Source organism: Nyctereutes procyonoides, unplaced genomic scaffold, assembly GCF_905146905.1.
Source record: "Nyctereutes procyonoides isolate TBG_1078 unplaced genomic scaffold, NYPRO_anot_genome, whole genome shotgun sequence".
Taxonomy (NCBI): Eukaryota; Metazoa; Chordata; class Mammalia; order Carnivora; family Canidae; genus Nyctereutes; species Nyctereutes procyonoides.
In genome coordinates, this window is record NW_026575047.1 from 30,792,788 (window position 1) to 30,817,060 (window position 24,273).

At 43.6% G+C, this 24,273-nt stretch overlaps 1 protein-coding gene across 1 annotated transcript in view; it reads left to right on the plus strand.

Annotated features, from left to right (window-relative positions):
* HTT (huntingtin) overlaps positions 1-24,273 on the plus strand; it is a 152,202-nt gene that overhangs the window by 43,936 nt on the left and 83,993 nt on the right. Inside the window, exons 11-27 of the mRNA XM_055326749.1 lie at positions 397-477; positions 1,779-2,140; positions 4,670-4,793; positions 5,052-5,170; positions 7,130-7,241; positions 7,482-7,619; positions 8,461-8,619; positions 8,705-8,802; positions 9,887-10,026; positions 10,937-11,000; positions 11,251-11,351; positions 13,745-13,891; positions 16,062-16,182; positions 17,767-17,843; positions 18,862-19,013; positions 20,310-20,512; positions 22,947-23,073. Coding sequence (XP_055182724.1) covers positions 397-477; positions 1,779-2,140; positions 4,670-4,793; positions 5,052-5,170; positions 7,130-7,241; positions 7,482-7,619; positions 8,461-8,619; positions 8,705-8,802; positions 9,887-10,026; positions 10,937-11,000; positions 11,251-11,351; positions 13,745-13,891; positions 16,062-16,182; positions 17,767-17,843; positions 18,862-19,013; positions 20,310-20,512; positions 22,947-23,073 — 2,325 coding nt within the window. The remainder of the gene's footprint in view (positions 1-396; positions 478-1,778; positions 2,141-4,669; positions 4,794-5,051; positions 5,171-7,129; positions 7,242-7,481; positions 7,620-8,460; positions 8,620-8,704; positions 8,803-9,886; positions 10,027-10,936; positions 11,001-11,250; positions 11,352-13,744; positions 13,892-16,061; positions 16,183-17,766; positions 17,844-18,861; positions 19,014-20,309; positions 20,513-22,946; positions 23,074-24,273) is intronic.

Consider the following 24,273-nt stretch of genomic DNA (forward strand, 5'->3'; position numbering starts at 1 on the left):
ATTGCCATTGAAGATACTATGTGAATATCCTAAGGGCTAATAGAATTGGTCTCAGCCATAGCTTATAGTCTTTTAAGATTAAATAGTAATATAAATTATTCAAAATTAATACAGGTCTAAGTCAGTAAATAGTTATTAAGATACTTAGTGTTATAGTTTGAGAATCATTGCTTTTAACTTTAAAAACCATATAGGTTTTTTTATTTTATAACATTTAAATATAATATCCTGGCATTCTTTGTGTTTAGCACACTAGAGGCATAAAAACATATATACCATATGAGAGTGAACTAATAAATATGCTTATGATTTTCCACTTAGAACATGCATCTATTTGATTTTCAAAGCCCTTCCTGTAGCAAGCTTAAGGACTCTTGCTACGTCATTTCCCCTTAGGGAAAGTGCTCTTCGGAGAAGCGGCAGCCTTGGATGATGACTCCGAGTCCAGGTCGGAGGGCAGCAGCCCCGCCTTCACAGGTAGCTCTTGGGGAGGGGCGGTGGTGCCCTCCTCCTGCCTGGGCTCACTCCCTGCCCCTCCCTTCTCCTGCCCCTCATGAGGGGCTGTGCTCCTCGGGATAGTGGTGGAGCCAGCTTGCTCAAATGGCTCATTCAGACTTCTTTCAGAACATTTACTTTGAGACGTGTGTGTGTGTATCCCCGTGTATTGAGTATTTGCAGTTTTCTTGGTTTAGGCTTTTTTAATATTAGGTTTATATTCCCTGAGCGTAAGTCTTCTTATGTAGTAGGGGATGGTAGGTAAATGTCTCACGAATTTGATGGGTTGTGAGAGGAAAATGGGATTAAAAATGGTCTGTGGATAGCTTAACTTGAAAGATATTTACATCTCCTTACAGATTCTTTATTCACTTTAGGAGAGAGGCATTGATAATACGCTAATAATTGGATTAAGTGAGAGTGATTTGGATTGTATAGTCTTATGCAAAAGATTATTTTTAAACAACTGAAAGTAAGACTAAAGTATTTGGGAAGGAAAATAATTCCAGTGGTGATTATTTACTTTTATAAAAAGAAATCAAATTTTTTAAATTACAAAAGTAAAAAAAAAAAAATTCTAAAGCTCAAGTGCTCACTGACCCAGTGGCCTCTTGGAGTGACCACTGCTAATAACATCTTGTATAGATCTATTTGTAGTGATATTTATGTAGTGTTTGGATTTTTTTAATGAGAGTTTAAAAACTAAACTAGGAAAACATGCTGCATATTTGCCCTACAGGAAGGTAGGACTGGCTTAGAAGTCTTGAACAGGGTCTGGGGAGAAGGAAACCCCACGTCCAAGAGATGATGACTTTCTGATGTTTCTGAGCGCTGCTTGCTGAGAGGGCCTGGGCACTTGTGTCTGACCAGGCGGCCTGTGGATTGTGAAAGTCTTTCTGTGCTGCTCCAAGCTGAGGCTGGTGTAGTTGCTCAAGGATTTGAAGTGGTAATGTTACTGAGCATACTTCAATTTTTACAGTGAAATACCATTTGAGAATACTCATAGCATTTAGAAAACATCTTATAATCCTTATTTTATGAGTATGACATGATAATAGAGTAAAAGGTAAGTCAAGAATACAGTGAAAAGCAATTTTAGTATCTTTGAAGGATGCACTCTTGTCTTTTGAAATTTACTAGTTCATATTTTCACTATATTTCGTGATTTTTTGCAGTTAAAACATTTGATACAGTGAATTTTGGGGTGAATGTTTTGTAAACATTGATTCCCTGTTGAACATTTTTCCTGGCCCTTTGAGGAATGAGTATTTCTTTGTCTTCAGCCTCGGTCAAGGGTGAGATTGGTGGTGAGCTGGCTGCCTCTTCCGGAGTCTCTACTCCTGGCTCTGCCAGTTCAGCCACCGACTCCGTGGGGCATGACATCATCACTGAGCAGCCCCGGTCACAGCACACACTGCAGCCAGACTCAGTGGATCTGACCAGCTGTGACCTGGCGAGTGCTGCCACCGATGGGGATGAGGAGGACATCTTGAGCCACAGCTCCAGCCAGATCAGTGCTGTCCCGTCGGATCCAGCCATGGACCTGAACGATGGCACCCAGGCCTCCTCCCCGGTCAGCGACAGCTCCCAGACCACCACTGAAGGGCCGGATTCAGCTGTGACCCCCTCAGACAGTTCTGAAATTGTAAGTCGGTGGGAGGACTCTTGCCTACAGGCCCAGACTAGACCCTCCTGCTTATTTTCCTCTCCCCATCTAACTTGCTAATAAGAGAGCAAGGTCACTAGCTCAGGTCATTAATGGGGAGTTCAATCCCATCTTTGAGACCCTCACTAAAGGAAATGGCTGAATGTCATTTGTGTTGACCATGGAGGTTAGGAATTAGGTCAGTTGATGATATGAACTTTGCTAAAATTGGGTGCATTTTAAATTTTTTAAGAACTTACTGGGCACAGATTAAATCGTTATTTTAAAAAATCTGTAAGGAGCTTATCAACAGGACTGTGGTCTTAATGCACTGTAATTAAAAACATTAATGTTGTGCATTATTTTAACATTTTTTGGCTTTTCAAAACCTTTTACAACCTATCTTATAGAACATGGGTTTAAGTATTTCTGGTCTCTGAGCTAGTGGACAAGAGGCACTTAAAAGGATGGTTTACTCACCAAGTTTGCTAAAAGTGATACAGAGTTTAACACACTATTTTTAAAAAACAATTTGTAATATTAAGTGTTCTGCTACTATTTAATAGATTTTATTAAGACATTTTTTTTAATGTGGATGAATGCAGAAGGATTGAATGACAAATCATGGGAAAAAACACTTGCATGTCCCTACTGAGCAGTTGTAGGGTGTCACATGGATGTGGTTTCTGATGGCCATGTGGGTTTACAGTTCCTTGGGTAGAGAAGTGGGTTCACAGTTGGAGTTTTTAACTAGAAGACAGATAATTGGAACAGTGGGAAAGGATTTTAAGTAAGGAAAGGGTGAACAAATTCTAGCCAGTATACAGGGAGAAGAGAAGGTTGGGATAGTGCTGGCTCAGTAGCAGTGTGTTAAGTGTGTCAGGGGAGATTCTGTTGTGTGTTTATTACACCAGCTTCCATGGATGATTTCTGGTGGATTTGTTAGAAATAGGAATGAAGGACGATAAGAAGTTCTGAAAACTTTCAGTCTTTGAAAATTACCCTGTTATTCACTGGGTAACAGTGCTGGGAGTGGGGCCTCTGCAGGTCTCTCAGGCCCATAGAGAGAACGAGCATCTTCCCTTGATAATTCCCACATTGGTGAAGTTCTGGTGTATGAGGTGCTTCCATGTCTGTTATATAATCATTAATATTTTTCCTGAACAAGTATATTGAGTGCCTATTAAGTTCCAAGGGTTGTTCACAAGCTTCAGATGAAGTAGAGGGCACACATGCAAAACTGCTCACATGAAGCTGATGTTCTAGGGTAGGAGTCAAGAAACTTCTTCCACATTGGACCAGGCAGCAAAGATCTTTGGTTTTCTGAGCCATACATACTCTGTCATTTGCTCCTCTCTGCCATTGTGGTTTCAAAGTGGCTATCAACTATATGTAAACAAATTAGTATTCCAATAAAACTTTATTTACAGAAATAGATGGGCCAGGTTTGGTCATTAGGCCATGGGTGTGCATGTGTGTAGGCGGCAGATAATGAGCTACTAATCATTCACTAAACAAATACGTAGTCAGATGGTGATGAATGCCATAGAGAAAAAGAATCAAAGTGAAGGGGATAGGGAATATCCTCATGAGACAGCCCAGTATGGTGGCCAAGGGGCTGCTGCTGGGAACCACCAGGATGAGAATTTTGGCTCTGCCATTTCCTAGTTGTGTATCTGGGAGTGCTTGTGTCCCTTCTTGCCTCAGTTTTCTTATCCATATATTGAGGGTGACAGTACTTATGCTGTTAAGATGTACAAAGATTAAGGGAAGTGATGCATTGTAGTAAAATACTCAAAAAGTATTGTTTTTTATTGTAAAATTTCTCATTTTAATCCTTTTTTTTTTTTAAACCGAGGTAAGGATTTTTTGATAAACTAATTGGGAGAGTGGAAGAAATCATTTCTTTCTTGGTTGGTTTTGAACATGTAGCTTGATGTATTTTATTTAATTCTAAGGATTTTGGACTGACTTCTTAATGATACAGAATTTATTTCAGTAATTAGTAAGGTATAGAGTTTTTATCATTCAGTTTTCTAAGTAAATTACCTGGGATTTCAAGTGAATGTGAAAAATCTTGCAATATGGAATCATAATCCAAGCTTAAGGCTAAATCTATGACATACTGTATCCAAAACTTAGTTGATTTAGTCCTAGCAGTTTAGAAGCTAATCTGACGTGCTAGGTGTTTGTCTAAAAAATGTTCCTCATTGTTGACTTACTGTAAAACTTGTTTATGAAGATAAAAATTTTTGTTTAGAGGTTTTTTTTTTAATATCACGAGAAATTTTCAGATTTGAATTTCTTTGGCATGTTTATAGTTGTAAAGCTCTTTATAATGTAGTAGTGTGTGATCAGTGAAGCTTGATCACTGATACGCATGCCTATTGTGCATTTCAGGAAATGACCTTTGTGTGAGTGCACAAGATGTGGTCCGTGTGGTTTCTGGCTTTACCTTTCCATGTGGGAGAGTCTGTCCCTCGGTGGTGTCCCTTCAGAACCCTCACCGGCCCCTCTCGAACCGTGCAGGTGTTAGATGGTGCTGACAGCCAGTATTCGGGGATGCAGATTGGACAGCCACAGGACGAGGATGAGGAAGCCGCAGGCATTCTTCCAGATGAGGATGCAGATGCTTTCAGAACCTCTTCAGTTGGTATGTGGACGTCAGCAGTGCACTGCGGAATGGTCTGGTTTCAACCTGACATCTGTTTTACCTTAGCTTCCAGGAAGAGATCTTTAGATAGCTTTGTTTTCTGAGCTGTAAATAGCAAATGCGGAAGGTTAGTTGAGGAATGACTGTCCTTGGTTTTGATCTAAATCCTGAACTTTCATGTGGACTTTGTGTAAATATGCGTATTGATTTCTTGAACTAGAAACTTGTCACTCAATCGTGATTTCTCTGATTTTGAAGCCCTTCAGCAAGCACATTTATTGAAAAGTATGGGCCACAGCAGGCAGCCCTCTGACAGCAGTATAGACAAATTTGTCTCCAGAGATGAAGCTACCGAACCTGGAGATCAAGAAAACAAGGTGAGATATTTGGGCATGAGACCACTTGGCATTCTGAGCTCTTGTGAGAGTTTAAAATCACTCTGGCTCCTGTCTGTTGTGCTCCTCGCTTTCCTATCTCTGAGCTTCTACTCCGCTATTCCCCCTAAGTATCAACCCCTTCCTGGGTGTGCTCTTCTTTTCTGCCCCTCCAGGTACTACCCAGATCCTTGAGAACTACCTGGAGTTCTGCCTCTTTGAGAGTCCTTCTCAGACAAATCTGTCTTGTACTGATTCCTATCTCCCCTGATTTCTTGGGCCATTCATTTGATGGTCGTGCATAGTCTTGGAGCATTTCTTGTTTTTATTCATTGAATTATTCATTTGATTGTTTATAGTGGTAAAATACATAAAATATAAAATTTATGATTGTAACCGTGTGAAGTGTACAGCTCCATGGCATAAGTGCATTCACATTGTGCAGCTATCACCACCCTCCATCTCCAGAGCTCTTCATCTCCCCAGATTGAAGCTCTGTCCCCATTAACCACTAACTTCCCATCCTTCCTCCTCCTGGCCCCTGGCTCCCACCATCTGCGTTGTGTCTATATGTGACTATTCGAGGGGAAGCTCAGCTAAGTGGAACCAGGCAGTCTTTGTTCTTTTGTGACCGGCTTGTTTCACTTGGTAAATGTTCTCAGTGTTCATCCATGTTGTAAGAGGTGTCTTCCTCCATAAGACCGAGTAATACCTCACTGTGTGGATGGACCACATATTGTTTTTCTGTTCATCTGTTGATAGGCACTTGGGTTGCTTCTGTCTTTTGGCTGTTATGAGTGATGCTGCTAGAAACCTGGCATGTAGGCATCTTTTGGATATACACCCAGAAGTGGGATTGCAGAGTCATAGGGTAGTTCTAGTTTTAGTTTTTTTCGAGATCCCTGCACACTGCTTTCCCTGATAGCTGCACCGGTTTGCATCCCACCAGCGACATGTTGGGTTCCAGTTTTCCCCATGTCCTTGCCCAAGGCTTGTCATTTTCTGGCTTTTTTTTTTTAATTTTTATTTATTTATGATAGTCACAGGGGGAGAGAGAGAGAGGCAGAGACACAGGCAGAGGGAGAAGCAGGCTCCATGCACTGGGAGCCCGACGTGGGATTTGATCCCGGGTCTCCAGGATCACGCCCTGGGCCAAAGGCAGGCGCCAAACCGCTGCGCCACCCAGGGATCCCTTTTTTTTTTTTTTTTTTTTTTTTTGAATAGCCATCCTACTGGGAGTGAGGTTGTAGATCACTGTGATTTTGACTTGTTTTGACTTGCATTCCCTAATGATGAGTGATGGGGGACATCTCTTCCTGCGTTTATTGGCCATTTGTATGTTGTCTTTGGAGAAATGTCTGTTCAAGCCCTTCGCTCGGTTTTTAATCAGGTTTGGGAATTTTTTGTTGTTGTTGAGTTATCCATTGAATTGTCTGTAAAATCTCCCTCTATTGCTTACTGCCTATAAGTGTCTTGTCTTCTCAGTTCTAAATTCCCCGAGGGTGAGAAATTGTCCATAGTCCCTCTGTAGCTGCCCAGTCTCTGCACTTCCTTCCAAGCCCTGCTCAGGTACAGATGTGTCTGTGCCATCTCTGCTTTGGGCATTCCAGGGCTCTTGCCTGTGCCTGAGTGCTTCCCCTTGTGTAGATGGTGGTTCGTGCTGTCCTCTTTCCCAGCAGCCTCTCCTGAGTGCTGGTGCCCCCCCCCACACACACGCATTGGACTTCTCCCCACCACAGTCTCTATGACCCTACAGTGTAGCTGCCTCTGACCACTCTGGATCTGTTCCAGCATGGTCTAAGGCCACGCTTTCGTGTGACAGAGATAGGTATCTCTGTGTCCCCAGCACCTGGCATAGTTGCTGCTCTGGACCTATTTTTTGAACACACTAACGAGTGACTATAGTGGTTCCTTGATCATAAGACAAACGATCATAAGAAAGTGTCCATTTCTTTGTTGTAGCCTTGCCGGATCAAAGGTGACATAGGACAGTCTACTGATGATGATTCTGTTCCTCTTGTCCATTGTGTCCGCCTCCTGTGTGCGTCATTTTTGCTGACTGGGGAAAAAAATGGTATGTATAGCAGAGCAAGTACAGAGTTGAGGGAAGTGCTTAGGTCTCAAGGTCAACTTGGTGACTGGTGCCTCATCACCGCAGCAGAGGGAGGGAGTAGAGTCTGGGGTGAGCGGTGGTCCTTTTCACTGATGGGAGAAGGAGGGAGTGATGGGGGAGCTGGGTTCCTGGGTCTTGTTTTGTTTATGTGGAAACTAGCTGTCTGCCACTTTGAAGGTCACTTTGCTGCCTTCCTTGCAGTTTTGGTTCCAGACAGGGACGTGCGGGTCAGTGTGAAGGCACTGGCACTCAGCTGTGTTGGAGCTGCTGTGGCCCTTCATCCTGAATCTTTCTTCAGCAAACTTTATAAAGTACCTCTTGACACCATGGAATACCCTGGTATGTTACAAGTTCACAGCCTATTCCTCATGTTTAATCATTGCTTTGAAAACTATTTCAGATCATCTTGGCTATTTTAGTTTAGAGTAATGTTTTTTGAGTTAATTTGTGGCATTTTTGAACTGTGTTGTAGCTGTATATAAAGCACATAAATTGTAATGTTTTTTGTTTTTTGGACTCCCTATAGATGGAATGTTTAGTTTAAACACACATGATGAAACAATAGAAATGTGGGAACATAAGAGCCAGTTTACATACATATTGGATTTATACCAAAAGCACAAATTGTGTATAATCAAAATTGCTTTGGGTCACACTCAGCCAGGCCAGATGTTCACACTCAGAGACAAGTGCGACCCGAGACCAGCAGAGCACCAGCAGATCCAGGCTCCTGTAGCACACGTTCTGGGACATTCTCTCATGTTGGAGTAAATGGGGGAGGAACCCCACTTCTAAAATTACCCTCCCGAGTTCTCCCCCTTTCTTTGGGCGAGGGGACACACTTGTGCTTTTGAATTCATATTAGGTAAGTGTGGACTAGTTTGAGTTTCTCTAATCTTTTTTTTTTTTTTTAAGTGAAATCTTAGAATTTTGATTATTGGCTGGCAGCCTGGAATTATAATCCAGAACATCTATTGTGTTGAAGTGATGTCACGGCTATGATGAATCTAGAATCTTTAAACCCCATGATATTTTTTTTACCAAATCTATATTCTAGATTTGGAATCCTCCCTCACCTTTTTTTTTTTTTTTTTTCCTTTCCTGAGAATTAAACTTTTCTTCTGAGTTAGAAAATGGATGGTAGGGGCTTGTACAGTGGCTGGGCAATTTATCTCTACAGAGGAGCAGTATGTGTCAGACATCCTGAACTACATCGACCACGGAGACCCCCAAGTCAGAGGAGCCACGGCCGTTCTCTGCGGAACCCTCATCTCCTCTATCCTCAGCAGATCCCGCTTCCAGGTGGGAGATTGGATGGGCACCGTCAGGACCCTGACAGGTAATGGCAGAACCTGCAGTCTATTTCCTAGGTAGAACTCTGTAGTTCAAGTTTGCATAAAGGCGCTGTTTGCTCTTCTGGTTAGGAAGTACATTTTCTCTGGCGGACTGTGTTCCTTTGCTGCAGAAAACTTTGAAGGATGAATCTTCTGTTACTTGCAAGTTGGCTTGTACAGCTGTGAGGGTAAGTATAATCTTTTGTGAAAATCAATTCTTTGATTAGTGGAAATTTTACCTTTGTTACCATTAAAATTGGGTTTAATGCTAAATATTCGTAGACCTTCTAAAGCTGTGAACAACAGTAAACATGGATGTGTCCACAACTCCATTGCAGAAAGCATTACCAAGAAAGGTTTATTTAATAGAGTGTAACATAAGTTTTAATACTCAGGGTATTTGTTTGAAATGCTCCTTTCCTAAAGGATCTTGCTTTATACCTTGCTAACATGAAGCATAAAACCTGTTGAATTAGACACCACTGGTGCTCTCAGGCCCATAGAGTGCTGAGTTAATGGGAGCTGTGAGGTTATTTAGTGACCTCTGTGTGAGGTCTGTGCAGCGCCTTCAGCCTTGACACAGCAGTGTGGCGAATCTTTGTAGATCAGATGTTCCGTAAATCACTACTGGCCAATCAAAAACAGTAAGGATTGACCAGTAAAAATCAAAGCAAAAACCTAATAGTTGTCAAATTAATTAGGATACCTTCCCTTTTCACAATTTCATGGCCAGAATTGTTCCTTAGTTCCAAATGTTTGCCAGGTTTCAGGTGGTCCGTCCCTCTGGGAGCAGAGGGAAGTATGCCAGCAGCATGGCAGGTTGCTGACCTGGAGTCAGCTTGCACACGCTGTGTGCAAGTGCCTGCATGTGCACAGAGGGGCAGGAAGGGTACAGCCACAGGAGCTGTGCCATCACAGTGGACTGAAGAGTACACGGCCACTCAGGTCCCGAATTGGTCCTGGGTCTGAGACTTGTTTTAGAATGGAGTGGTTTACCACTGATACATGGTCGTGAAATTGGTATCTGGGAGTAGAGGCCATGACCAAGACAGAAACGGGAGGAAGAAGGGAAGAAAGAAACAAGGTGATATGAAAAGGACACGTTTAGTTTTAAACTTGAGTTAATGACATTTCTGAGAGGAAAAGTGCAGCATCCCGGCTGCAGTTAGAAGAGGAAGAATCGGGTATGGAGGCGTGATGTCGTAACTGTGAGGCAGCAGTGACGGTGTAGGGTTGACCCTGATGCCGTTCCTTGGTGGTCTTGTCTTCCAGCACTGTGTCATGAGTCTCTGCAGCAGTAGCTATAGTGAATTGGGATTACAGCTGATCACCAACGTGCTGACCCTGAGGGATAGTTCCTACTGGTTGGTGAGGACGGAGCTCTTGGAAACTCTGGCAGAGATTGACTTTCGGTAAGTGAATCAGGTTCATGAGGTTAGGAAACCAAAGCTGTTTTGGAGTTTGAACTAGGAATATTGAAAGGGCCGGGACAGTTGCTTCACATACTAATTCATGATGGTTGTCAAGTAAGCTGTGAGTCCGGAGTGTGGGTGGTGTGGAGAGCTGACGCTTTCTCAGCTTACTCTGTGCTTGGGATCTTAAAACACGGGTAGAGTAGTAGGTCTCTCTGGTGGTTTTAGTCATCTGAAGGTTCTGGATGGCGAGAACTAGCAAGTTCAAACTTACATCACTTCTGCTTGTAAGTGAAGGGGAACTTCCTCCTCTTTGTACCGAACCTGGATCACAGAGCCCAGCTATACTCACTGCAATTAAACAATAACTTGATGCCTTTTTTCATTTTCTAAGAGTAAGTTTGGTTTAAGATGTTTTCTTTCAGTTCTTTCTTTTTGAAGGGGAAATTTCTTTTAGTATTTAGGCATTTCAGTATTTTTCAAGCCACTGTTACAAAGTGCCTGTTATGTGCCTGGCTCAGGGGTTAGTGCTTTCTGTAGTTAGTTACTTTCTCCCACATAACATCTCTGTGGATTAGGGGTGCTCTCAGCTCTGCCTTGTAGAGAGGGACCCTGTGTAGCGGGCGCGAGGAATCCCAGGCCGCTCAGAGTCTTTCACAATAATAGATGTTGATATTTATTTTGAAGAAAAATGGTTTACTGAGTCTGAAATGAGGAGAGGAATATGAAGTCTGTTTACTTAAAAACCTTTGTCCTTCTGTGGGTCTGAGAGGTGCTACCTCTCCGGCCTTCCCCGGTGGCTGGACAACCCCCGCCACCGCCTTCTGTGTCCCATCAGGGTCTGGCAGGCTGACACTGGGTGTTTGTGGAGTAACTAAATTGTTTTGTGTTACAAATGTTCCTTTGTTAGGTTGGTGAGCTTTTTGGAGACAAAAGCAGAAAACCTGCACAGAGGGACTCATCATTACACAGGGGTAAGCAGTTCATTTTTATGAGGCTGTGTCGTAACTGCTAGGAGTTGCACTTTCCTAGGGGTGTGTGTCTCCTCTGAGTGTGCTCTGTACCAGATGGACTCCGGGATTCAGGTTGTGACAGTTGTGATTGTGTATGTGAGTTTAAGACTAGTGATCGTGAGCTCTTACTCAGTGGCCTTCCAAAATATCTTCCCTGAAATTGGGTTAAATACAGATGTTTTATCTATTTCTGTTATACTTTTCTCTGAAGCTTTTAAAACTACAAGAACGAGTGCTCCATGATGTTGTCATCTATCTGCTTGGGGATGAGGACCCCAGAGTGCGGCATGTTGCAGCAGCGGCATTAATGAGGTATTTTCCAAGCATTTTTTCACTGCTCACTTTTCATTGTGGAAGCACTAAAGCAGTAAGAGGAAGGGAGTTGGATCATCCAGAGAGTAGGTGAGCATTGCCAGATCCTGGGTGCTCACTTTCAGCTCCTTTGAAACCATCAGAAGAGAGACTATTTACCATGCACAAGTCTAAAGTGAGGGTGAAAACTGCAAAACAGTGTAGCCTCCTAGTGTAAAAGTGATGTGCTTTCCTTGTCAGAAGTTTGAAATATAGAGAAGAGCACATGAAGAAAATAGAAATCGTCTTCAGTTCTGCCATCAGAGATATCACTGTGAATATGTTGAGGTATATCCTGTGTACAGGTCTCTTCTTCAAAATTGGGGCCATGCGTACGTGCGATTTTGTGATCTGATCATTTCCACGTACTATGTTATTACGTCTTCCTGCTATCAGACTTTTCTAAAAAAGAAATTGTAACCACCAGTGATGTCTAGGGCAGCACCCTATATTCACATAATGTTTATATTTTAGTACTGAAATGTGTGACGTGTCATACACTATGAGATCAGTGAAAGCTATACATACTGTTTCAGAAAAAGAAATTTTAGTGGCCAGTATTCTGTAGTTGTAACAAACTTTTATATAAATATTATTCGGTTGGCTATTAAGTTTTCTTTGACTTAAATAATGAATAATGCTCATAAATATTGTTATACATAAACGTTTACATATACATTTTTTCCTTAGAATTAATTCTTGTAAGTTGGGTTACTAGGCCAAGCTTTTTTGATGTTTTGTTGTTTTTTTAAGTTTTTCATAGCTTTACTGAAGTATGATTTTCTAAGATCCCTTAACATTTTAAGTACACAATTTAATTATAGTGAACTTACAAAATTGTGTAACCATCAACGATCCCAGTTTTAGAACATTTCCATCACCCCAGAAATATCCCTTGTGCCCGTTTGCAATAACTCCCAGCCCCAGGCAATCACGAATCCACTTCCTTTTCTGGATATTCCATGTAAATGGGATCATACAGTAGATGGACTTTGGCCTCTGGCTTTTTTCCCTTGGTTTTCAAGGTTCATCCCTGCTGTTGTGTGTGCCCGTAGTGTGTTCCTTTTATTGCTGCATAGTGTTCCATTATGTGGGTGATACTGTATTTTCTTCATCCATTCACCAGATGATTGATATTATTTCCACTTTTTTGGCTACTATGAATTGTGTTGGTTGAACATTTGCCCACAAGACTTTGTGTGGACATATGTTCTCACTTCCTTTGGGTCAGTACCTAGAAGTGGATTTTTGATGGGTTTTGGTACTGTGAAATTGTTCCCCGGAAACATACCAGTCTCTACTCTTAACGACCAGAATATGATTCTTCTCACCAAAACAAATATTTCAAAAAAGGTTGAACATGTGTCAGTTGTTGAGGCAGAAATGGGTATTTCTTTTTAAAATAACTTCTCTTTTAAAAGTAACACATTTACGAACAAAATTTAGGGAAAATACAAAATAGGAAATAAAAATCTTTGTGATCAGACTATGCAAAACCAAAGTTCCATTTTGATGTATATCTTTTCTGTTTTCATCATTTGCATATTTCTTTGATTACATGTGAGGTGTACCTTTTCGTGCACTAAACTGGGTTTGTATGACTTGCCTAATCAATGATTTTAGACCTTTACCATTTTCTGCAAATGATAACCATTTATTTTACCTTAGAAAAAATTGTACTTATGACCATATCTCCACAGCAGAGAGATTTTAATTAAAGATACTAGAGTTTGCAAACAAATGTGATAAAATAGTTGATTGTTTCTAAAAGTTCTGAGCCCTGTCCACAAGTGTATGAGTACACTCATGCAAAATATGCCCAGTGTCGATTGCAGAAACGAACCGTTCTGTTCTTTTAGGAAATGTTGCCTGTGTTCTGCTTTTGAGTTTAGATTTGTGAGGGTCCTTAGCTAGAGCTTCACCGTCTGGGAATGTGTGTGATGGTTTTGCAGGCAGAATTGCAAAAGCAAGTAAGGGCCAGCCCCTGGCGTTCAGATCTGCCCTGTGCTCAGTACTTTCCATGGACAGTGGCTTCATGTACTTGTTCATCTGGCTCAAGATGACTAGAAAGAGAACTTGAAATCAAAACATTTTATCACATGTAGAGAAAAGTACTTAATTGTACGGCAGACAAAAAGCAAGTACAGCGCCTAGTTATTTCGGGGTTGGTGTGACTGGTGTGCAGGTGATTGGTCCCATGGCCAGAAGCCCCATTCTGGTGTGCTGGAAGGCCCCATGAGGGTGGCGGGTGCTGTTCTGTCCTTCAGGCCTAACCACCTCAGCAGGGAAGGGTGGGGAATCACAGGTGAGTTTCATAGACTTCTGTCAATAAATACACCTTATTTCTCTGTTAGGCTTGTCCCAAAGCTGTTTTATAAGTGCGACCAAGGACAAGCTGACCCCGTGGTGGCTGTGGCGCGAGATCAAAGCAGTGTTTACCTGAAGCTCCTCATGCACGAGGCACAGCCTCCATCTCACTTCTCCGTCAGCACCATAACCAGGTACACGCGCTGCGTGCGTCCTAACGGTGGCGGTGTGGGGTGGGGGGTGCCATTTCCTAACACCTTTTCTTCAGGGCTCTGATGTAACACATCGTGCTTTCTAGAGAAGGAGCTTCAGGTATGAGGGTGTTTGCATAGGTGATCTCCTTCGGAATTCACTGCCTGCCTCTTCATTTAGCAGGCTCTGCTGTAGTCACAGGGACTTTGTGAATCTTCTAATCACATACTGATAAATGGGTTTTTGTGTGTGCCATTTATGCTGTGTCTTATCTAAAAACCTGTCTGATGACTTTTTCAATTTGTGTTGCCAGTGAAGAGTATGATGTGGTTATGTCATCCCCCCTCCCCGGCCTTTAGGTAACTGGGCTATTGAGAGTGGCAGTGTTAGGTAGGATTGGCCACTGGTGCACAGTGGTTTGCGGTTAACCACTATTTATGTTTCTTGTGAGAAGCTTTTAAATGCCATTGCCGTTGGCACACAGTCTGCTCACATCTGGTCTCAGGTAAGCATACAGACTGGATGTCGTTAGTACAGAAATGCTTTAATGAAGCAGTCATTCCTTAGAATTTTAGTTTGCAAAGAAGCTTGCAGAAGTGGTCATAAAAGATTATTGTGCAGTTTTCACTGTGTGTCTTAAATGTTATTTTTAAAATGAATTTTTATATGTAGCTCTCCTTTCTGTTAGTGGCAATTTTATTTAAAAGTTTAGATATCAAGGCTGAGATGTTTTCTTGATGCTTTTGTTTTGAATTTGAAATTCAGCTTGTCAAATTTGGAAGCTACTCCTCAATAGATATTATGTCTTCTCATGTAAAGATTGCTTTAAAAAACACATGGAGGGGATCCCTGGGTGGCGCAGCGGTTTGGCGCCTGCCTTTGACTCAGGGCGCGATCCTGGAGACCCGGGATCGAATCCCACATCGGGCTCCCGGTGCATGGAGCCTGCTTCTCCCTCTGCCTGTGTCTCTGCCTCTCTCTCTCTCTCTCTCTCTCTCTCTCTCTCTCTGTGTGTGTGTGACTATCATAAATAAATTAAAAAAAATTAAAAAAACACATGGAAATAATTTTCTAAGAGAAATTTTTTTAAACCTAAGAAGTGGTGTTTTTACCACTTCTTCTGAAAGAAGTGATGTTTTCTTCTCTCTTAAAAGGTTCCTCTAAGATAAGCAAAGGCAGCATGATGGTATCTCATTATCAGGAGTTGAGCAATCTTAGGGTAAATGGTTTCTGAGTGTCATTTCAGAAAATGCCAGCAGAGATGAGTATAATATTTGCATTCAAATTGGTATCTCAATAAAACTTTGAAAGTCTTCCCAGTTTCAAACTTAGGCTGGCCTTTGGACATTGGCTGTCTTGCTTTGGCTCTTGGGTGGAAAGCACCATGGCCAGTGATGTGGCACTGTTTTGCACCTTAGCTAGCAGCTCTTTGAGAACTGATGTGGGAACATAAAAGAAGTCTTCTCCTGAGTTTTGTTGTTGAGTTCTGAGGACACTAAGGGATTCAGAAGTGAATCCAGCACTAATCCTGTGTGGGCTCCACTTACAGGGTGGGTGACTTAGAATTTGTATGTAACTTCAACAAGGGGTTGAAATCAGTATGTACCATGAGTGCAGGGGTTGAAATCAGTATGTGCCATGAGTGCAGGGGTTGAAATCAGTATGTGCCATGAGTGCAGGGGTTGAAATCAGTATGTGCCATGAGTGCAGGGGTTGAAATCAGTATGTGCCATGAGTGCAGGGGTTGAAATCAGTATGTGCCATGAGTGCAGTGTTGCCATGAAGCACCTTGGCAGCCCCACAGTGGGATGAGTACTTTCTTCTTCCCTGAAATCAGGAGTAGCTTCAAGAAGGATTTTTTCCCAGCTTAAAAGTTTGAAAAATAGTTGCTTTGGATGTATGGAGAGGTGGCAGGCAAGCAGGCAAGGCTATGGCTGGGCAGTGCTACCTGGGCTCTGTGGCGCAGGTGTTCAGGATGAGCTGGGACCAGGAGGGGACTTTGTGCCACCACTGTAGTGATATGTGGTTCATGTCCAGTCTGTTGTTCACTTCAAAGTCAAAACTGCTGTAACATCTCATGGGCTTTAATCTTAAACTTTGAAGTGCCATTTGAATTTTGGAAGTACCATAAGCTTTAATAGTAGTTTTTAGTCTCCATGTTTTTCTCATTAGAATCTACAGAGGCTATAACTTACTACCGAGCATGACAGACGTCACTGTGGAAAACAACCTCTCCAGAGTCATTGCAGCAGTTTCCCGCGAATTGGTCACGTCAACCACACGTGCGCTCACAGTAAGTCTCCTTGGTTGGCTTTGCAAAATTGATTCTGGGTTCGTGCAGCCGGGTTTTCATGGTGAGTTGCTGTGTGAGAGCTCTTGAACACAGGGCTCACTGAGAACTTGTGCTTCTGGGAGCAGAATCTGGGTTTATTCTAATGGAAATGTAAACAACGGTTTGTTTTTCTGCTTATGAAAGTACTACATGCTCATTGTAAAATACCCAGCCAATACAGAAGACATGAAACTGAGAATAAAAGCTGCCATACTCTGAGTTGGTAACATGTTAGTAGTTCGAAATACCTCCAACAGAACTGCCTCAGTGATGTGTGATGTTCACCAAGGAGAAGGAATCAGAAATACCAGCTAAAGTGTTTGTGTAACGTACTTGTATCATTATCTGTGACGATGACATTGGGAAGGAACCGTGCTGTCCAAGAATGCACAGATGATTAAATTCTGATTCTGGCGAAACTCCATATACGGTAGCGTATTTATTACGCACCTATTAACATGCTATAGGGGATGTTTTATGCTATAGAAGGATGGAATTTGGATTATAATAGTTACAGACTGGGAAGAGGCCTGGGGTGCCCGATCTCTGTTATGAAGTCCTGTTCACGTGTGGACATTCTCACATACTCAGGAAACTGACTGGCAGAAAATGGCCAAAATGAATATTAGGACTGTGATTTTTGTTTCCTTCTTTACCTTTTTTAGATATTTATAAGTTTTCTAAAACGAACAAAGGTAACTTTCGTCATTAGAAATAGAGAACGTTATACAAAGTAGTGTTAATTTACTGAGTATCAGGTCAATGCTTAACATTTCTTTTATGTGACAGAAGAAATGCTTACCTGTTGTAGAAAATGCTAACAATTAGGATTAAGCTGTCTTAATAAGTACCTATGTGCCTTTTTTTTTTTTTAAGATTTTATTTATTTATTCATGAGAGACACACAGAGACATAGGCAGAGAGAGAGGGAGAAGCAGGCTTTATGCAGGGAGCCTGATGTGGGACTTGATCTCGGTTCTCCAGGATCAAGCCTCGGGCTGAAGGCAGCACCAAACCGCTGAGCCACCCGGGCTGCCCCATATGTGCCTTTTAACATAAGTATTGTTTGGCCTCTCTGGTTTGGTCTTCCCTTGATTTATTTAAAATATCATAAACTTGACTTATTTGTATTTACTGTGGCTCCCATGTGTCGTGCACTGTTCTAGGCTTGAGATGCAAACAAAGAGGGTCCCTGCTCTTGTGGTGCTTGCAGTCTAGTCAGGAGATGGCCATCAACAAGCTTGGGTGCAGGAGCGAGCAGGGTGGAGAGGAGGGGTGCTCCAGGCACAGAGGGGAGGCAGGACCGCTGCCATTCCAGCTGCTGGCCTATCCTCAGGGCATGTGATGGTCCCTCTGTACAGCCTCTTGTTTCCCATCCCTACTCTGTCTTTGAAGGATGAATTAGAACCATGGTAGGACAGATAGCTTATCGTTAGATACACGTATCAGTTATGCTTTCATTGTTTGTACTTTTGATGAAGGAGGTTCAATTTAATCAACGTTTTTTGTGCATGGCTATGATTTTACTATTCTTTTCTCCTTTAGTTTGGATGCTGCGAAGCTCTGTGTCTCCTTTCAAGTGCCTTTCCTGTCTGCATTTGGAGTTTAGGTTGGCATTGTGGGTATGTATTGTTCTCACGACACAGTTATCTATACTCGTGTGATACAGACATTGCTATTGGAATCCCATGTTTTCTTTCTTCAATCTTTTATCAGTTTGACCTTTTGGAAAAATACCTAATGGGATATTTGCTTCTGTCCTGTCAGCTGTGTGGGCAACTAGTGATAGAGCTCTCAGAAAATCTGGATTTGCTGTCATTCTCATGGGTGTCAAGTGCTCACTCTTAAGTGCTTTGGAGGATTTCAGGGTATCATTTGTTAGGTTCATTTTGGAGAATTCACACATGCTGGCAAAATGTTTCTAATTGGCTTGATTTTTCCCAGAATTCTACGCTATGTACTAGAAGTTTAGAAACATTTTTTGTTTGAAATCAGATGTGACCTGTCATATAGAATCATGATTCTATAGGGACTGTGAAGCTTATATGAGCAGTTTCCATTTAAAAATGATTTTCTTCCAGTAGATGGCCATAATAGCATCTGTGAAATGGTTTTGAATCTCCTACAGTACTAAGGAATAAGTTTTTATTATGTGTACAGATTGCTGAGAAAAATTTTGGTGACTCCCCATTCTATTCGGAATTAAGTGCAAATTTCTTGTGTGTGTCAGCATATGGCCAGCTAACATTTGCTTAGGGTGGATGGATTGCATCCTCTGGTCTAGAAGGGTTGCTTCCCTTTGTCCACAGGTGGTTTACTGAGCATAGATCCAGCCTCTGACCTGACTTAAAGCAACTCTGGGATTGGAGTAAAATATGCTGAGTCAAAATTCAGAGAAAGCTAAAAAGTTAAAAAACATAGTTTCCATAGTTTTAATCACATCTGCTACCTGGTTTCATTTTTCAAAGATTGTTTTGGAGCTGTGGTTTACAGGAAGGATGTTAATTAACAATAGTAAAATCACTTTATGAGCTGGTATAAAACATAGGGTGACACACCGCCTTCTTGGTTCATTACAAGAAGGCAAGATTGTTCGATTTAAGGTATTCATCATTTGACCTGGCAAATTTTCACTTCCAGGGTGCCTCCACTAAGCACCTCAGATGAGTCTAGAAAGAGCTGTACTGTTGGCATGGCCACGATGATCCTCACCTTGCTCTCGTCTGCTTGGTTCCCACTGGATCTCTCTGCCCATCAGGATGCTTTGGTTTTAGCCGGAAACTTACTTGCAGGTATTGGTACTGAGCCGAAATAGGGACTTCAGCTTGGGTTTCCTTCTGATGAGTGGGGTTGTGAGCACATGGAAGGAAAATACCATAAGGTCATTGCCAGTGATGGTTCGATCCTCTAGCCAGAATGTCGTGGTGATCAGCATGGGTGTGTGCTGTGGGCAGCTGTTCTGAGCTGAGTAGTTTAATGTTTTTTAAGGTTATTTATTTATTCATTCATTCATTCATTCATTCATTCATTCATGAGCCAGAGAGAGAGAGAGAGGCACAAAGACACAGGCAGAGGGAGAAGCAGGCTCCACGCAGGGAGCCCAACATGGGACTCGATCCCGAGTCTCCAGGATCACACCCCAGGCCAAAGGCAGTGCCAAACTGCTGAGCTGCCCGGGCTGCCCATGAGCTGAGTAGTTTAAAGGAGCTCTTTCCCTGCATAGCCCCTTAGTTAGCTACAGGTAAACTCATTTCTAATTTAATTTCAGTGAGCACCATATGCCAGGCACCATGTCTGTACGAAAGCATGATATGTGCGCTCTGTTCTCAAGTCACTTGTGGGTTCAGTGGGTGACACGTACAAGAAAGTACAGTGGCAGCACAGAGTGGTCGTAATCACTCCTGTGGGGGACCAGGACAAGAAACAGGATTTATGGGTTAGTGGGAAAAGGCACACCAGATGGAGGGCATAGCTTGTTTGAAGGCATGGAGACATGAAAAATTATGTGACATTTAAGGACTGTAAGTAGTTTGGGATGTCAGGTGAGGATGAGGATGGAGGAAGGGGACAGAGGATGTGGCTGGTGAAGAAGGAGGCCACTGAACTTGATGGGTATGCAGTGCTACCTCATTAAGTCCTTGTTCAGGAGGACTGTGGTGTTTGCTGCGGGAGGTCTGGGAACAGCCTCATGGAGGGGCTAGCGGTGGAACTGGTCCCTTAGCTGGCTTGAGTGTGGCTTGGAGGATGAGGTAGGGAAACCTACTTGGGAGGTTCTTGGTGCAGTGGAGGTGAGAGAGATCTCAGCAAGATCTTGGCCTTGGACTGTGGGGGAGGACACTGACTGGAAGAAGCTGGAGGGCAGGGTCAGCAGGCCATGGCCACCAGTGGGGCTTTGGTTGTAAAGATCCGGAGGGCACATCCTGGGTAGGTGCATGTACGGTGGTAACATTCATGAAAATCTGTTTCCTGGCGAGCGGGAGGTATCAGTTGGCCATCAAGTGGAGATACGCAGCAACCTCGGAGTAGATGTGTCTCAGTGACTGAGCTTCCCTAGTGATTTCTCTTCCCCCCATTGTGCCATGTCACAGCCAGTGCCCCCAAATCTCTGAGAAGTTCATGGACCTCTGAAGAGGAGGCCAACCCAGCAGCCTCCAAGCAGGAAGAGGTCTGGCCAGCTTTGGGTGACCGGACCCTGGTGCCCATGGTGGAGCAGCTCTTCTCCCACTTGCTGAAGGTGATTAACATCTGTGCTCACGTCTTGGACGATGTGGCTCCTGGACCAGCAATAAAGGTAACTTCAGACACAGCCTCAGTGGCCCTGTGGGCGCCAGACCTGCCTCTCCTCACTCACCTGCCCCTGCCTTATTCTCTTCTGCTTTAAGCAAACAAAATTGCTCATGCAGTGACTCTAAATTTAACACCAAAATGTGTCATCAACTTTGTAGCTCTCTTAGTAGTTGCTGTCATTTCTAAGAGGGAAAGAACTAGCTAGCTTTTTAGGCTTTCATCGTTAGCCAGGAAAGCTCAGGATTGAAATTGTTGACTTAGTTAACTCATCTGCTATCTCCTAGAACATTTGCAAGTTGTTTTGCTTCTCTGTGAAGTACAGTTCCACAAAATCAATGTAAAAACAAGTGGTAAACTCTTTGCACAGTGAATGTAAGAGAGATGAGTTTATTTATAGTTATACCTGATTATATATTGGATATATGCTCTCCCCTGGGTCTTCGGTCTCAATTTACGTTCATCATGAAAAAACTCTTCTAATTTCACATTCCCTGTTAGCAGCCTTTTGGTCTTCCCCTCACTACAAACTTCTCTGAAGAGTCATGTGTCTCACCGCTCCAATGCTGGCCTGGGCTCGGTCTGCTGCTCCGGCCATTGATCCTTTAATCCTTGGCCAGTCAGCTTTTGGTCATCACTCTCCGTAACCACCCTTCCTCCTGAGATCATTCTTTGCATCTCGTGGGTACCCCTGGGATCCTGTCTCACTTTTCTCCCTCCCTTGGTGTCACCACACCGGTCCTGACATAGGCATGCCCACTGGCCTCTGGGTTGGCTCTTGTTTTTCTCTAGCCACTCTGCTTCCCAGGCACTTCGTGGTTTCATCTCTCTGCCCACCACAAATGGCTCCCAGGCTCTGTCCTAGGTTGGTCTCTTTCTTGATACTTCCAGGGCCAATACCATCCAGTACAACTCTATGCAAGGATGGAAATGTCCTGTGTCTATGCCAGCCAGGACAGTAGTCACTAACAACATGTGGCGAGTGAGCACTTGAAACATGGCCAGTGCAGCTGGGGAGCTGAGCTTCTAATTTTGTTTTAATTGTCATTACGTTGAAATGGCCACGTGTGGACCGTGGCTCTAGCGGGACACGGGACAGGGCAGCTTGGTTGTCAGGTCTGCTCTGGTCCTCAGTGTTCACATGTCAGAGACCCCAGCTCAGTCTTTGGAGTGTCAGTCTGGAAACATGCTATTTGTCTACGTGGATGGCTTACAGATCTCAGACACAGCATGAATCTGAGCTGCTCAGCCTCTCCCCTGCCCGTGCCTGCCATGTTCCCCTCACTTTGTACTTTGTCAACTAGAAACAGCACCTCAATTCTGCTCGTTCAGTCCATGTTTTCCCTCCCTACAAAATATCTTGCAAATACCCATATATGCATGTGCACACATGTGTGTACATGTACACAAACTGGTGCAAATACACACACATGTAGGTGAATACACACACACACTTCTTTGCTTTTGCTGTCACTGTTCTGGTGCAAACTAGTGGCCTGAATGGAGTATGACAGCTGCCTCTCTTCCCCACCTCCTCCTCCAGTCAGCATTGTTAATGTCCTCCAACTATAGCTCACGTGTCCGAAGAGTAGGATTCAGTTGGTTTTAGTATGCCCACAGTCTTGTGGCCATCACTATGGTCCATTTAGAACCTGGAAAGGAGCACAATGCCCTTTAGGTGTCACCTCCAAGCTTCCCATGGCCCCCAGCTCCAGGCAGCCACCACCTACTTGGTGTTTCTATAGACCTGCCCATTCGGGATGATTCGTGGGAAGAGACTGCATGATCTTTTGTGCCTGGCTTCTCTCATTTGGCAGGAGCTCCAGCTGCAGCGGCCCCTGTCCTGGACTCTCTGTCCTTGCTGCCTTCAGTACACTCTCCTGAGGGCAGCCTTTTGTCCCCCTCCATTCATTTCTCTGAGATTGTGGTGAGAGGAGTAGAGCTGGGGCCTGACGTGTATGTCCCTGTGGTCCTCACTGTACCCCTCCCACAGCGTGTCTTTTGCGTACTGTGTCTGTGGACTCCTCGCTGTGCTGCTCATTAGCCTTGATGTTGAATAAGTTACTCTGAGTCCATTTTCTCATTTGGAAAGTGGAGTTCAAAATGTTGCTTTGTACCCTTTCTCATATCCTGGCTCCCACAGAGTGGCCTGGTTGCCTATAGCCGGAGGGGATGGGCCCTGCCTGGCTCCCTGAGGGTCCTTGCATCCTTGGCCATTTCACAACACACCTGTTAGGAAGTTCTAGGTCAATTCTTGCCACGTGTGATGGCTGTGTGGGTTAAAGTAGATGATGGATGGACCATGTCTGAACTGTCAGTGAGGATTCAGGGAAGAAAATGATTGCATGGGTTGTTCTGCTTAAGAAATGGGAAACTACATATGTGAGTTTCAGTTTACGTGTTGGTTTGGCTTCCTTCTCAGAGACTCATTATTATTGTAGGCAGCCTTGCCGTCTCTGACAAACCCTCCTTCCCTAAGTCCCATCCGACGGAAGGGAAAGGAGAAAGAACCTGGAGAGCCAGCCTCTGTGCCCTTGAGCCCCAAGAAAGGCAGCGAAGCCAGTCCAGGTATGAAATGACAATGGGGAGGGGTGGGACTGGGGGGGGGGGTGCCATCTGTGTCACTGAGATTTAGGGCTCACGCTCACATTCACTCCAGGTTAAATATAATAGTTTGGTAGTTTCAGGAAATAAAATACATAGAAGTGTAGTCAGAGAAAGAGTTACCCTAGTGTGACTTCAGATATTAAACATTAATTCCTAAATGTGTGCAGACCACATTCCTGTCTTGTGCGTTGCTCTATGTTGCTGGCTAACGTGGCCACAGCAATGGGCAGGCAGCTGGCCCCTAGCAAGCAGTCCTGCCCTGTCCTCTGCCCTGCCTCTCCCTGAAAAAGAAAGCTGGAAAGGACCTCAAGTTTTAGTCAGGGAGGTGGTATAGATGGCCAGGGACAGAGCTAGTGGATGAAGTAGTTGGTTCTGACATGTGAAGACTCTGAAGATAGAAACTGCTCAAGTGGAACACAATCATCTGAGAGGAACCTGACCCAACTCCGATGGGTGGAGGGGCTTCCACACCTGGGAGAGCCTAGAACAGAGGGGCCAGATTGGGGGGTACCCTGTAGCTCCCACCAACCTGGCTGCCACGGGATAGTATGGTGGGCCCAGGCAGAGCAGGAAGTGGCTTGTGCTGTTGCACTCCTACCAGACCCTGGGACAGTCGCAACTCCCCCAGTCGTTTTATGAAGCATTTATGTTAAGGGTTTTTAAAAGGTGCTGGTTTCTGAGGACTGACTGGAACACCGCAGGAAGTTTTGCCACCTTTGAAAGCTTCACAACTTGGCAAATATAACTTATCTGTGTGTCACTGATAATCTTTCTGGCGGCTTAAGTAAACTAAGGGCTCCAAGTCAAAAATCTTGAAAACTTGATGAGAATAGTTTTATTTACTGGTTGACATTTTAATATTTAATACTGGTTTCATAATAGTGTGTGTGCCCTTTCCAGTGTTCAGGCATGTTGCTGGTGTACGGTGCTGCTGGCCCATGTTGACCTGGGCTCAGCCCTGCAAGTGGCTGGGAACCTATGTGAGGCTGGGTGAGGGGCTGGAGGCACCAACGAGCTGAGGAGCTCCTCTGAGGTGCATACAGGCAGCTAGGCTATCACAAACAATAGCATTACGCTGCTATTTCTCTTTCTCATTTTATTGTTTTTGGAGAGATACTCCGATTCTGTTTGTTTTTTAGTCAGTTTCTTATTCTAATTAAA